The sequence below is a fragment of the Varanus komodoensis genome, unplaced genomic scaffold (assembly GCF_004798865.1).
Source record: "Varanus komodoensis strain SLA01 unplaced genomic scaffold, ASM479886v1 scaffold11, whole genome shotgun sequence".
Taxonomy (NCBI): domain Eukaryota; kingdom Metazoa; phylum Chordata; class Lepidosauria; order Squamata; family Varanidae; genus Varanus; species Varanus komodoensis.
This window is the reverse complement of record NW_025335317.1, coordinates 29,051,494-29,064,945: the sequence shown is the minus strand read 5'-3', so window position 1 is coordinate 29,064,945 and position 13,452 is coordinate 29,051,494. Positions and strand designations below refer to the sequence as shown.

At 40.4% G+C, this 13,452-nt stretch overlaps 1 protein-coding gene across 1 annotated transcript in view; it reads right to left on the bottom strand.

Moving 5' to 3' along the window:
* CFAP46 (cilia and flagella associated protein 46) overlaps positions 1-13,452 on the bottom strand; it is a 150,475-nt gene that overhangs the window by 114,317 nt on the left and 22,706 nt on the right. The window contains exons 15-18 of the mRNA XM_044420088.1: positions 12,267-12,397; positions 10,529-10,674; positions 8,746-8,879; positions 1,187-1,399 (exon numbers count right to left, since the gene is read on the bottom strand). Of these exons, the coding sequence (XP_044276023.1) occupies positions 1,187-1,399; positions 8,746-8,879; positions 10,529-10,674; positions 12,267-12,397 (624 nt within the window). The remainder of the gene's footprint in view (positions 1-1,186; positions 1,400-8,745; positions 8,880-10,528; positions 10,675-12,266; positions 12,398-13,452) is intronic.

Below are 13,452 nucleotides of genomic sequence, written 5' to 3'. Positions count from 1 at the left end.
ACTCCATTTCTTCTGAGGGATTCTTGCCCGCAGTAGTATACCTGATGGTCATCTGAATTAAATTCACCCATTCCTGTCCATTTTAGTTCACTGATTCCTAAGATGTCGATGTTCAGTCTTGTCATCTCTTGTTTGACCACATCCAGCTTGCCTTGATTCATGGATCTTACATTCCATGTTCCTATGGAGTATAGATCTTTGCAGCATCGGACTCTCCTTTCACCACCAGATACATCTGCAACTGAGCGTCCTTTCGGCTTTGACCCAGTCGCTTCATTCTTTCTGGCGCTACTAGTACTAGCCCTCTGCTCTTCTCCAGTAGCATATTGGACACCTTCCGACCTGAGGGGCTCTTCTTCAGGCATCATATCTTTTTGCCTTTTGGTGCTGTCTATGGGGTTTTCATGGCAAAGATACTGGATTGGGTTGCCATTTCCTTCTCCAATGGATCACATTTTGTCAGAGCTCTCTGCTATGACCTATCCGTCTTGGGTGGCCCTGCATGCCATAGCTCACAGCTTCATTGAGCTATGCAAGCCCCTTCGCCACGACAACGCAGTGATCCATGAAGGAGAAGATACAATCTCGAGATACAATTAGGATTGTATAAGTTATAAATCATGAGAAAGACTTCCATAATAGCTTATATGGTAGTTAAACATGTATGATATATAACTGACCCACATCAGAGATTCTCTTTGCCTTCATTTTTATAAAACTATAACTTTTATAAACTTAAAATAATGTATCAGGTTGACTTCAATTACTCTTTATAATGGACAACACTCATCAAACCTGCATGTACCCACCAACTTCTGCCTGAATGCCAAAACATTCTATATAGAGTAAAAGGGTCCTTGCATTTTTTTACATACAATATTTTTCTTCATTACAATGCTCTTTCATGACTACTATTCAACCCAGCTGTCACATACAAAAGCTCTCCTTATTCACTTTTTTAAACTGATGAGAGCTGGATGACTACAACAGATAGAAACTGAGTGAAGTTTGTTCTGCCAGTTGAAGCAAGCTAGTAATAATACAAAAAAGTTCCAATGTCTTTCAGTGAACCTGAGGTACAGCATGGTAAAAGTGGCATTGATAGAAAGAGATTAAAATCTGCCTACCATGATTATATGCCTTAAAAAGAAAAGTGAAAGATTCAATTAACTCTTTCAAAACTTACCCACAATGCCCAGTATTCCTAATTGCATTGAAAAGTATATGCAGAGGTTCAACTATTTCTCTTTGCCTTTTTGAAGCAATCAGATGCTTATTGTGGTTTAAGACATACACCACAGTGTTATGCACAATCCAGGATTCATTTAACTCTTCTCCAATTTTGGCAGCCCGTAAAAAGTTTTCCATAGCATATTTAGATAAATGGTCTATCCAGCTGCTAAGAAGTCACAATAAAGAAGGATTTTAAAATCACCCAAAACTGAAGACAATAAAATACAAAATGCATATATGAAGGACTTATCTGTTTAGGAGCATCACGCAACACGATTATTTAGTGGAAACATGATTATTTCCAAATGCTATCATATATTCCAGTCCACAGAATTCTTTCATGGTGAACAGGAAAGGCCAGGAGGGTGACTCTGAGATCATATCTTTCCCACTAAGGATGGAACTTTATTTATGATCTTGTAAAGGGATTTCCACTCACTCCTTTGGTGCCTGGGGTACCACAAGATTGCTCTTTAAGAGATATCGGAACCACAGTTTTTTGCTTTTCTTTCCAACAAATATTCTGACTGTGAGGGTTGTCAATCTGGTGCCCAAATTTAGGAGTTATTACTTAGCATGTTCAGGCAAAGTGTATATGTTGGCAAGAGAAAAGCAGTAATTTAGATGTAAATAGCAGATGTAAAAATAAGAAAATAATTGCCCATTACTTATTTAGTGCAAAATTTTCTTAAGTCATATACTGATTTCTAATTATTTTAATGTAAGCCTGCTGCATTTTAGTTTTTGCAGCTCTGTAGCTAATTTATCTACAGTGACAGCATTCCTGAGGACATGAAATATCAGTTAACCACTTTGCTCTGCTTTGCTGGAAAGCTGAAATATGCAGCCATATAGCTTCCAGCAACATTCCCAGTGGCAGCTGTCATGTCTCATGAATCACATGTCATTTTTATTTAACTAATGTGTGTCTTCCTGGCTCCAAGTTGGTTGAAAACCTTTGCTTTTTTAATTAAAGGAAAAGATATATTTCAGAGTTCTCTATTTCAAAGTATGGGTTTTATCATTAAAGTATCTATCAGACAGTGCATAAAAAAGCAGTTGACCCTGAGCACCTAAACTTTTTGCAAAGCAAGTCTGTAAAAAGATGCCATCAGAGAGTTCAAAGCATGAGAGCATTTTTTTGAGTGGATTTATGTTATTTAAAAAAAATACCACAAAGTAGTTTTTTCAAACATCCTATAGCAAGACTAATGAGAAATAGGGTTGTGTGTAGAATTCAATATATGTTAGAATCACATGTCAACATAAATTCCATAATTTTGATGTCTGAGATTTAACAAATTAATGCTGCCTTGGAGCCTGAATCTTTCACAAAACTGTGTTCAAATGGATTTAACTGTAGGAGAGATATAAAAATGTATTATGCACTTAATGAAGGCCACTGAAGAATTCTCCAGATTATCTTCAGATAGCTTCTTGATGTAGGAATGAGACTGCCCCATCTGTAGGTGCAAAAGAGTATCTGAATAATATAAAAAATTTCACCTGCATTCTGTGCTTAGTGAAGAAAGTAAGGTTGCTTACCTGTAGCTGCCATTCTTCAAGTGGGCATCTGTGCATGCACACATGTGGGCTGGGGCTTATGTGGGCCTGTTGTCAGGGAAAGAGAGATTCCCCTGGCTAAGAGTTTTGGTGGGAGTCCACCCCCTTATCCCATGTGGCATATAAAGGCAGGGCTCCTGCCACTTTCCCCAAGACTGTCACTTTGGCCTTGGAACTGGAGAAGGGGTGGCTGTTTCTGGCCCTCTCTGCATCACTATGGCATGGATGGAAAGGCGGGTGGGGAGAAGGGAAAAATGCCTTGGATGATTATGATTATCAACATCAATGCAGGGCCAGTGGGCAGGTTGTCTGAATGCACAGATGGCCACTTGAAGAAATGTCGGTTACTGTTAAGCAACCTCACTTTCTTCTTCTGTGTGCATTTCACATATGTGCAATTAGCAAGCTTACTGTGAAATGGAAGTGGAACAGTGTTGTCAGTAGAGGGCTGTTGATAAGATTGCCCATCCAAAGAAGCAGTCTTGTCTGGCTCTGACATTGAGCCAGTAGTGCCAAATGTATGTTGAAGGATTGGACCAAGTTGCAGCTCTGCATAAATCTTTTACCAGTATGCCACTGTGTAGCACTGGGGATGTAGCTACTGCTCTGGTAGAGTGTGCCATTGGGTTTTTCTGGGAGTTCCAGTTTGGCTAGTTGGTAGGCTAGTTTGATGGTTTCTACAATCCAGTGAGTTAGTCTTTGTGGAGTTATGAGGCCGCCTTCTGATTTTTCCACGAGACAAATAGTCTTCTGGATTGGTGGAATGGTTCTGTGGAGAAGTGATAAAAGGCTAGGCCCCTTCGAACATCCGGTGTGTGGAGAGCTGTTTCCATCAGACTGGATGGTGTCAGAAAGAAAGCTGGTAAGGTTCTGCCTTGGTTCAAGCGGAAACTTGAAATAACCTTGCATCTGATCAGAAAACTGCCTTGTCCTTATGGAAGACAAGGAATGGTGGGTCAATTTGGAGAGTGCATAGCTCACTAGCCCATCTGGCTGAAGTGATGGCTACTAAAAACACCACCTTCCAGGAGAGAACATGGTGGTTGATGGTAGCTAAGGGTCTGAAGGAGGGCTTTGTGAGAGCTTGCAGAACCACTGAAAGGCTCCATCCTGGCACGATTGATTGGGTCAGGGGTACAAGGTTGAGCAGTTGAGGAACAGTCTTGGTGAGAAGGTGCCAAAAAACTGAGTGTCCCTTGACCATTCTATAAGAGGAGGACATAGCTGCTAAGTATACCCTAATCGAGGACATTTTCAAACCATTGAGATGAAGGCCATGCAGGAAAGGGAGAATTTTATGGATGGATGATGTGCCTGGTGTTTGCTTTGAGTGCAGTGTTGAGGATTAACCATATCTTGGGCCACAGGAGAGCTCCCTTGTCTGTCTGGTATCCTTCTTGCTCTTTGATGTAGGGTCTCAATGTCTGGGTATAAGAATAGTCAACTGTCCTGAGATATAATGTCTGATCTCATTGGGAGTCGAGTAAATTCTCAGTTGGACAGGAAAAGAAGGTTTGCAAGTCATGCCTGTTGCGGCCACCATGGGGTCACTAGAATGCAGTCAGTCTGAAATGCAGGGAACAGATAAAAGAGTGTCCTGTTCCAATGTATAAGGAATGCATCACCCATGGATCCAATGCCAGCTCCAGCTCGAGAACAGAAATGTCGGCACACCATATTGCTTGGTGTTGGAAATAGGTCCATGGACAGTATTTCTCATGCTGTAAAGAGCTGTTTTACAACTTCTGGATATAATTCCCAACTGTGAGTCATGTCTAGCCTTCTGCTCAGACTGTTGGTCAGTTTGTTATAAATTCTTGCTAGGCGGCCTGTCACAATTGTTGTGTTCCATTCTAAGTACCAGTACCATATTGATAGTGTAAGTTGGGTCAGGGATAGGTCACAAGTCCCCCTTTGTTCATTTAGATAATACACTACTGTGGTATTGTCCGACATTATCTGAATATGGCTGTTCTTGAGTACTTGTTCAAAGGACAGCAATGTTTTTTGTACTGCAAGAAGCTCCAAGAAGTTGATATGGTTTTGGTTGCTTCATAATCCATGAGTTTCTTTACAGTGCGCTGTGTCCCCCATCCCCAAGAGGAAGCATCTGTTGTTATGGTCAAGTCTGGTTACTTGCGGGTAAAGGCTAGAAACCTCATTGGAGAGGTTTTACTGCATAATCCACCAAGTGAGACTGGACCATTCTGACCAAGGGACAGTCAAGCATTTCCATTTGGTCAGTAGGCTCAAAGAAACCATACCTGGAGAAGTCTCATTTGCAGGTGAGCATGTTGTATGACTGAGACTGTAGCTGCCATTAGTCCCAGGAGTTTGTTGCATCTGGTGTGCTGCAGATCTGGCTTCTGTTTGGAGGCACAGGGCCAACCTGGATAGAGCTGATGCTCTGTCTAGGGCCAGGTATGCCTGGCTGTCCACAGAATCCAGTCTGTCACTGAAATACAGGATAGACTGGGAGAGAGAAAGTATAGATTTTCATCATTAATATATAGTCCTAGTTTATGTAAGAGACAATATGTAGTGTGAACTGAGGCCTCAAGTCCACTACAGATGGGGCGGCCAAGAGCTAGTCATCTAAGTATGGGCATATCCTAATCCCTTGAACCCAAAGGTGTGCACAGACTACCACCATGTATTTCATGAATACATTCAGGGCTGTGGCAAGATCAAATGAAAGCAAACAAAATGTGTAACTTTTGGTACTGATACAGAACCATAGGAAATGTTCGTGTTCTGGGTGGATAGAAACATGAAAGTATACATCCTTTAAGTCTACTGATGTGAACCAGTCCCCTTGTCTTAACAAGGGTAGTACAGTCATTAGAGAAATCATGTAGAACTTCTTCTGTGGAATGTACAAATTCACACCTCTAAGATCCAATACAGGACGGAGGTCACTGTCCTTCTTCAGGATGGTAAGATATCGGGAGTAGAATCTCCACTGGAGATTGGATGGTTGGACAAACTGAATCACTCCCTTTTATAAGGTAGCTAATGGAAAGGTAGTGTGTATGATCCCGAGTGGTGGAACTGATGCGAATGCAGTACCTGAATTAAATAATGGAAAATACCAATCTGTCTAATGTTATGTCTTCCTACTGGGGAAGGAAAGTTCTTAGGTGGCCTTTGAACAAAATTCTTAATAGCAATGAGGGATTGGTTTAAGTTGGTGGTCAGCAACATTGCCTCTCAACATCCACTTGTGTGTGTGTGTGTGTGTGTGTGTGTGTGGACTGCTGGGTATGAGGGTGCAGCATCCCAACTTTGTTGTGTGGGTGGTCGCTGCTAGTGAGCCAGGTAGTATGGCTGATTTCTGCTGGGGTAATAAGATGGGCCCCATGGCCACTTACATGTTCTTGATCTCTGGGGTATGAAGCCCATTCTTCTTGCCACTGTGCTTGACTTTTGCATGCTATCCAACTTCTCATAGGTTTGGGCACTGAAGAGACCTTCATCAAAAGGCATCTCCTTTATTCAGGCTAGAGCCACAGGGAACTGTTGGTGAAATCAGCTCATAAGATGGTCCAGGGATCGGGCTGAGGTGATCCTAGCAGAGTTGCTGGTGGAGAATATTTTATTTCACTCTCTGAAAATGAGTGCATAGTCATTTGCTCTGCTCGGACCCTTGATCCTGATGGTGGGGGTGCCATTTGAGGTGGAGGAGCCAGTGATGCAGTTGGTCCAAGCTCCACTGATTGCACCGCAGAGCAAACGAGCAATTGGTCCCATGTCAGTGAATGGCACAGAGCCTTTTTCGTTGGTTTTTCTGTTGCCTTTTCCCCCACCATTTTGGCACCACTTTTGGTCAGCATTTTGAGGCCATGTTTGATCCTCTTTTCAGCCTTTTTTCAGTAGCTGCCAGCCCAGCTTTCACTTTCTCAGCTAGTGGAGCATCAGCAGCTGCTGATGGTGGGTGAGAGCTTGGAATTGTCTTTGAGACAGAAGGACTAGAGGTGACTGTAATGCCCTCGTCCACATTTCTTGCTAAAGGCACTCCGCCCAGTTTTTTCTTGGCTGCTTTGTAAAAGCTTGGTGATGTAGGCAGGAATCTACCCTGTGATCTTCTCCCAAGCAGAAAAGAAAGAGAGCCCATCCGTGGAGGGCATTTTGGTGCCACAGTGCATGTACTTTCAAATTGCTGCCGTGAATGTCATAGGGGGAAATTAGAAAACATTGTGGGAGGGAAGGGGGTGTAGAGAAAGACTGTTAATGGTTAAGACAGAGAGTAGGGTTAGATAGAAGATAGAAGGGTTTTTTATTTCATTTTTTTTATTATATAGGATAGGTTAAGGTTATAGTGAAGAGAAGAAGCAAATGTTTTTGCTTCTTTAGCAAAATGTTTTTAGTGAAGTAAATTGAGAGAAAAAAGTGTTCTAAGTTGTGAGGTAAAACTAGGGTCAGAACAAATCCAAGACACCCAAGGTGGCAGTCAAAAATGAGCCCTGTTCACTGGAGGCAGGAGCCCCTATATAAAGGCGCACCACCTTTATACACCACATGGGGGGAGGGGGAAGTGCTTCCACCAAAATGCTCTGTCTCAGACTCTGCACAGAGACCACAAAGAAGAACTCTTGTTTACTAATTCTTTCAAGTGACACAGATCTAACTTCCAAACCACAAGCAGGAAATATTCATTATCTGAATATTTCCCCATCCTAAAAAATGAGGACTACAGGATTTCTTGTCTCATACCCTTCCCTCCCACCCCCACTCCACCCCGTGCTTACTCTGAAATAAGTTCCACTGAATTCAGTGGACTTATTTGTAGCTAAATATGCATAAGACTGTACCCTTAGGAATCAAAAGGCTACCAAAATAGTTAGGAGATTTCCATAACAGAGAGAAAGGTGTAACTATAAGTTATTCTAATTACTAAAAATGGTACATTTTTATACTTCCTTATGACTCGAGACTTGTCTGAAATTATCTCAAATTCATGTATTGAAAAATTCAGGCAAAGATTTGACTCTGTGGGGTTGTAGGAAGTCTGCCTTTCTATACTTGAACTTTTTATACTTGGATTGAGTGAGAAGGGGGTAGAGGTCATAATCTGTACTTACAATTATGATAAATCTAAAGGAAAATTAAATTTCAGTGGATTCTAAGAATGCAATTTTCACCAATAAAGGAAAAGAAGAATGTGTTTTCCTCAAAAGCGGTGTGTATTCCTGTCAATATTAGGGCTCAATATTATGAGTGTTTAGACAGAAGTAAAATCCTGTAACTCCCAGTATGCCGCATCATGGCTGAGAGTTGTAGGACCTTTTCTCTGTTCACATGATAAACTCCTTAGTTACTTGAAAAATTAAGGGATGGAAAGGAAAACAACACTGAAATTTCATTACAGAGCCAAACACACTGATTTAGCAGAATGGATTTCCATTTAGAATACTGAAATATCTTTAGCAAAATTTTAAGAAACAGCAGTGACATTTAAAATTCAAACTTAAATTTAGGTATCTAAAATTGCAGTACTATACACTTGTTCTGTTGCACTCAGTGTCTAGGTTCACACAACATATGTATTTTTGCCGATGTCCCTGTGAAGAAATCATGGGAAGCCCTGCCAATTCCTCCCCTTTTTGAAAGAAGTCAGAGGTTTGACAGCTAGCTAGTTGAACACTTTGAAAGGACTGCTAGTGGTTGCCAAGCCAGCTGTTAAGCTGGCCTTTGCAGTATCCCTCCAAAAAAGTGACAAAAAGGTAACTGCAAGTCACAAGGATTCTGTCAGGTGCACCCTTTGTTGTTTGGAGAACAACCAACCCATTGTGGCTTATTGCCAGGACATGTATGTAAAGTATTGGGTTGGCATGGCATGCAAATATATCTAATGGGGCTTACGTCTGACTTGAACGGGATTTCTCCAGAACTGATCTAATTATTTTGAAAATATAATTAAAACAAGCATTAATTCTTTAACTAAGCTACCTGTATGTATTCCATTCTGATTCATGCCCGGTTTGTGGCATACAGTGTCCTGCAGACTGCAGACTTGTCTCTACAGGGAAGACAGCATGATTGTTCAGCTCAACACCTTCCGTTCTTAGTAAATGAATTGTAGCCTAGAATTAGCACACAGAAAAAAAGGAGTAAACACAGTATGGACAATATATTAGGCAGTGTTAGCAGGCACAGGTGATAATCTTCTCAAGTACATATTTGCAACTGAATCCTAGGGAAAAATCCAGACCCAAAGGCTTCCCATCTTGTTCTCAGAATAGCCACTGAGAACACCCTTCTGCACACATGCATTTATATATTTCTGAGTTGTGTAAGGCAAGTCTCGAGACTGCAGGATCAGCCCTTCTGTTACCTGCTCCTTCAGATGCCTCAGGAAGAAATGGGAAGTTCTATTTTTTATTTTGAATTAACCACAGTTCCAGTAGTATCTGAACTCAGGGAACTAAAGTTTCTTTAAACGTTAGTTAGTGAACAAACCAGGATCTAAAAATCACATTTTGAGCCTAGTTTGCTCTCACAGAGTTTTAGCAAACCAGAGTTTCTGAAGATCAGACATTATATTAGTTTAAAATGAAGAAGCAAAAGTTTGGAATGCACAGAAAGAGGTAACAAAGGAGGGAGAAGGAAGAGCATGGAAGGTTGAGAGTCTTTCCAGTTAATACATAACAGACAAAATAAACTAACCAAAATAAACTACCTCTCAAGGCCAGAAAAGATTCTTTGGCACTTGCTGTTATGAAAAGCACAAGACAAGACACTGTCAAACTGTAATGAGCTAAGAAACCCTAGAAATCTACAGAAAAGGCTTGTTAAAGGCTCTAATATTTTCACAGTGGGAGACATACATGTTTCTCAAGCTAGTGTACATGGAAAAATCCTATGATGCTGGCCTTTTCAGTCTTCCATTGCTAGGGATGAACAAAAGTCAATTTAACATCTGGCCATCATAAAGGATTAGAAAACAGCAAATTTCTAAAGTCAACGCCTCTATCTTCATTCCAGAAACATACATTTTTAAATAATGTATAAGAACAAATAATGTAATATATATTAATGCATATTTATCTTAATTCTAGCTTTTAATTTGCAACTTGGACTTTTTATATGATTGTATCATGTTTTGTATCTAGAATCTTTTTAAGAAGTAGAGTTAACTTTCTTAAGTGCTATAATTTTTAACTGAAAGGCAAGATATAAATTGCCTTAAATAATCCCTAAAATGCTAAAATTCTAAAAGCAGTAGTTAGTATCTGCAACAATATTCTTGATTTTTAAAGAAAAATTACATATAAATAACATTTTCATTCACAGTAAAACTGACAAAATATTGGTGCTGATTCAAAGTTGGACATAAAAAGTTGAAAAGGAATCTTTTAAGTCAGTTTTATTACTGAGAAAAAAAGACCCATAAACCTGAGAAAACAGAAAAGTTAATTTAAAAAAAATATCTCTGATCCTGGATAACATACCAATACACAGCAGGGATAATGGGGAGAGCCCTGTGATACTTCACCTGCAAGAAATCCTATCAGCACAGGTTGTGAATTTTAGAAGTGGAATCTTGTAAGAGATAAACATCATAAGCAGTTTGTTTGGATTGGCCAATTTTGTAATGGTCCTTTCTCTATAATGAAGTAGACCTTCCTAGCAAGCTAATTTAAGTGGAAATCACCACCTTATTAGCATTACACATACAAGCAAGGACAGAAAGAAAGAGGAAATTAATTGGACCTTTACTCAATTTACTAACCTCTGCATTAATGAATCTTATTTCTGCTAAAGTTCTGAGTAAATCTCTTTCCAAAGAGAATATCTTAGTGGGTGAAGGTGATTCTCTTTGCGTATTTCCTTCCTGGTCATCTTCTACTATGATCATACTAGGTTTCTTCTTGAATGCTAAAGAAAAAGCAAATGACGTTATTTTGACAACCTCTCTCTCTCTCTCTCTCTCTCTCTCTCTCTCTCTCTCTCTCTCTCTGTGTGTGTGTGTCTGTCTCTCTCTCTGTCTCTCTCTGTCTCTCTCTGTGTGTATGTAAACTCTTGAAATAACAAAAGCCCTTTTACCAGCTACTTAAACATTATATTTAGCAGATGCAGGGATAAAACCCAGTGTGATTGATATGTCCAATGTTAAAGCCAATCACTAAAAAGCTGCTTATTTACCTGAGGTATAATGCTATCAATATGTAGACATTTAAACAGCTGAAGGGAAAAAAACAAAGGCAAACAGCAGTTTTGCCTCTTGGTTTTTTGAGTGCTTTGTCTCAAACAAACCCCACCAACAGGCAGGATAGCTTTTTTCCTTGTCGGTTCAAAATGCTAGACAACATGTGCCAATTTACTTGGATTTCTCTCCTGTCACAAAGATCAGGATTATCTAATAACAAATGCAGGTAATCAAATGCCTATTACTTTGGAGTTTGAAGGGCAGTAGATTCTTCTTATATGGAGAATAAATAAGGCATGCAGAAATATACATGGTTATAAATTAAAAGTAAAGGAAAATCACAGTATAGCCAAATGTGGACTTAACATGTCCAGTGCTTTCTAGGAGCCACATAATATTAAATGTCAGATGAAAGAGGAAAATGGGAAATTGGAGCAGGGAGAAAGAAGTTGGACAACTTGAACCATGAACAGATTATAATATCCTTGAGGAGAATATGACTGGCTGGCTGGCACACTGCTGAAATAACCCTCCAAGGTATGCATGGGAGAGGATTATATAATGCAATATACTGTTGTAAGTCCCACTTGTGGACTACCCACAAATAAGGCGTGAATTTCTACATACTTGGGGAATTTACTAGTTATACAAAAGTACATAATATTTATAAATTAAAGTAACCAAAGAAATTCACATCCAAACTAAAACTGTCAGCTAGGAATACCAATTCCACCAACACAAAGAACCACTCTAAAACTACTTACAGAAGATTTTATTATTGTAAGTATGGCTGACGTTCTGTCTTCCCTTGAGGAAGGCAAGATCTAATGGGCTGTACAATCTTGTGCCAGTTGCAGGCATACAGGCAGACCATAAGAGGGTTAAAAAGTATGGGAAGTGGTGCATACAAGTCCTGCTTCCAACACCTTTTCCCACCTTCACGTTCAAATGAATGCATAAATTTCCCCACAATTAGTTATTCCAATAAAGCAGGAAACCTTGTAAGAGTGTCCCACCAGACACACTTACAAGTGCCCTACAGACTTGAGCAAAATGTGCAAGTATTTTTATAGATTCCTGCATACTTATGGGATGGTGGTACTAGGCCTACATACAAGCCTTCTCCCCTACCACACTTTTAGCTCTGACATGTTTGGGCCTGTACAGGATTGCCTCATTGCCCTTCTTCAAGTTTAATGGGGGTGTTGAACACAGTCTCTGACAGCCAAGCAAGATAACCTATTGTCAAAGTCAAACATCCTCTGCATTAGCCTTGAAGATAACCGAGTGCTATAATAGCACACGTAAGTACATAACTTACCTTTTTTGCGCTTTGAGGCTTTTGTCATTTGACAATCATCATATAAGAGACAGAATCTACATGCAGCCCGACACACATCCCATACACTTTGTTTCCGTGCTGTTTTGGCTATTTCTGACCAAAGCCTGATCCTATTAGCAGTGGGGAAAAAGCCTTCAGTCATATATTTTTAAAAATCAAATAAATAATGTACATACAAATGTATAAGAATACACCAATTAAAAGAAGGTGTCACAGGTTTAAATGATTTCACTCGCATAAAGTTTGGACACAATCCAGCCAAAGTTAAGCACTTTTTCATTCCTATAGATTGCAGTGGGAATATCCAGCCTGTGAATGACCAGATCAGGAAATTACACCTTTTTCTGAATGTAGGAGCTCCTGTGTTTGTAGAAGCTATTTTTTTACATTCAGATAAATTCAGTCAAGTAGAAGCAATGCTAAGTCATTAAAACGACCCAGTCTTTCCAATGGCATCAACTGAATGGGCTTTCCCTCCTAAAGTTAATTGCCATGTAGAACCAGGTAGGGGTGGGAGGTTTGTTGTTGTTGTTGTAGGTAGTTGCAAAGTCGTGTCCATCCCATCGGGACCCCATGGACAACATCCCTCCAGGCCTTCCTGTCCTCCACCATCCCCCAGAGTCCACTTAAGCTCATGCCGACTGTTTCAGTGACTCCATCCAGCAACCTCTTTCTCTGCTGTCCCCGCCTTCTTTTGCCATCTATTGTTCCCAGCATTAGGCTCTTCTCCGGGGAGACCTTCCTTCTCATTAGGTGGCCAAAGTATTTGAGTTTCATCTTCAGGATCTGGCCTTCTAAAGAGCAGTCAGGGTTGACCTCCTATAGGGCTGACCGGTTTGATTGCCTTGCGGTCCAAGGGACTTGCAGGAGTCTCCTCCAACACCACAATTCAAAGGCCTCAATCCTTCAGCGTTCAGCATGCCTTACGGTCCAGCTTTCACAGCCATACATTGCAACTGGGAAAACCATAGCATTGACTATATGCACTTTTGTTGGCAGCGTGATGTCTCTGCTTTTTAGTATGCTGTCTAGATTTGCCATACGTCTCCTCCCCAGGAGCAAGTGTCTTTTAATTTCTTGGCTGCAGGCCCCATCTGTGGTGATCTTGGAGCCCAGGAAAATAAAATCTGTCACTACCTCCATTTCTTCCCCATCTATTTGCCAG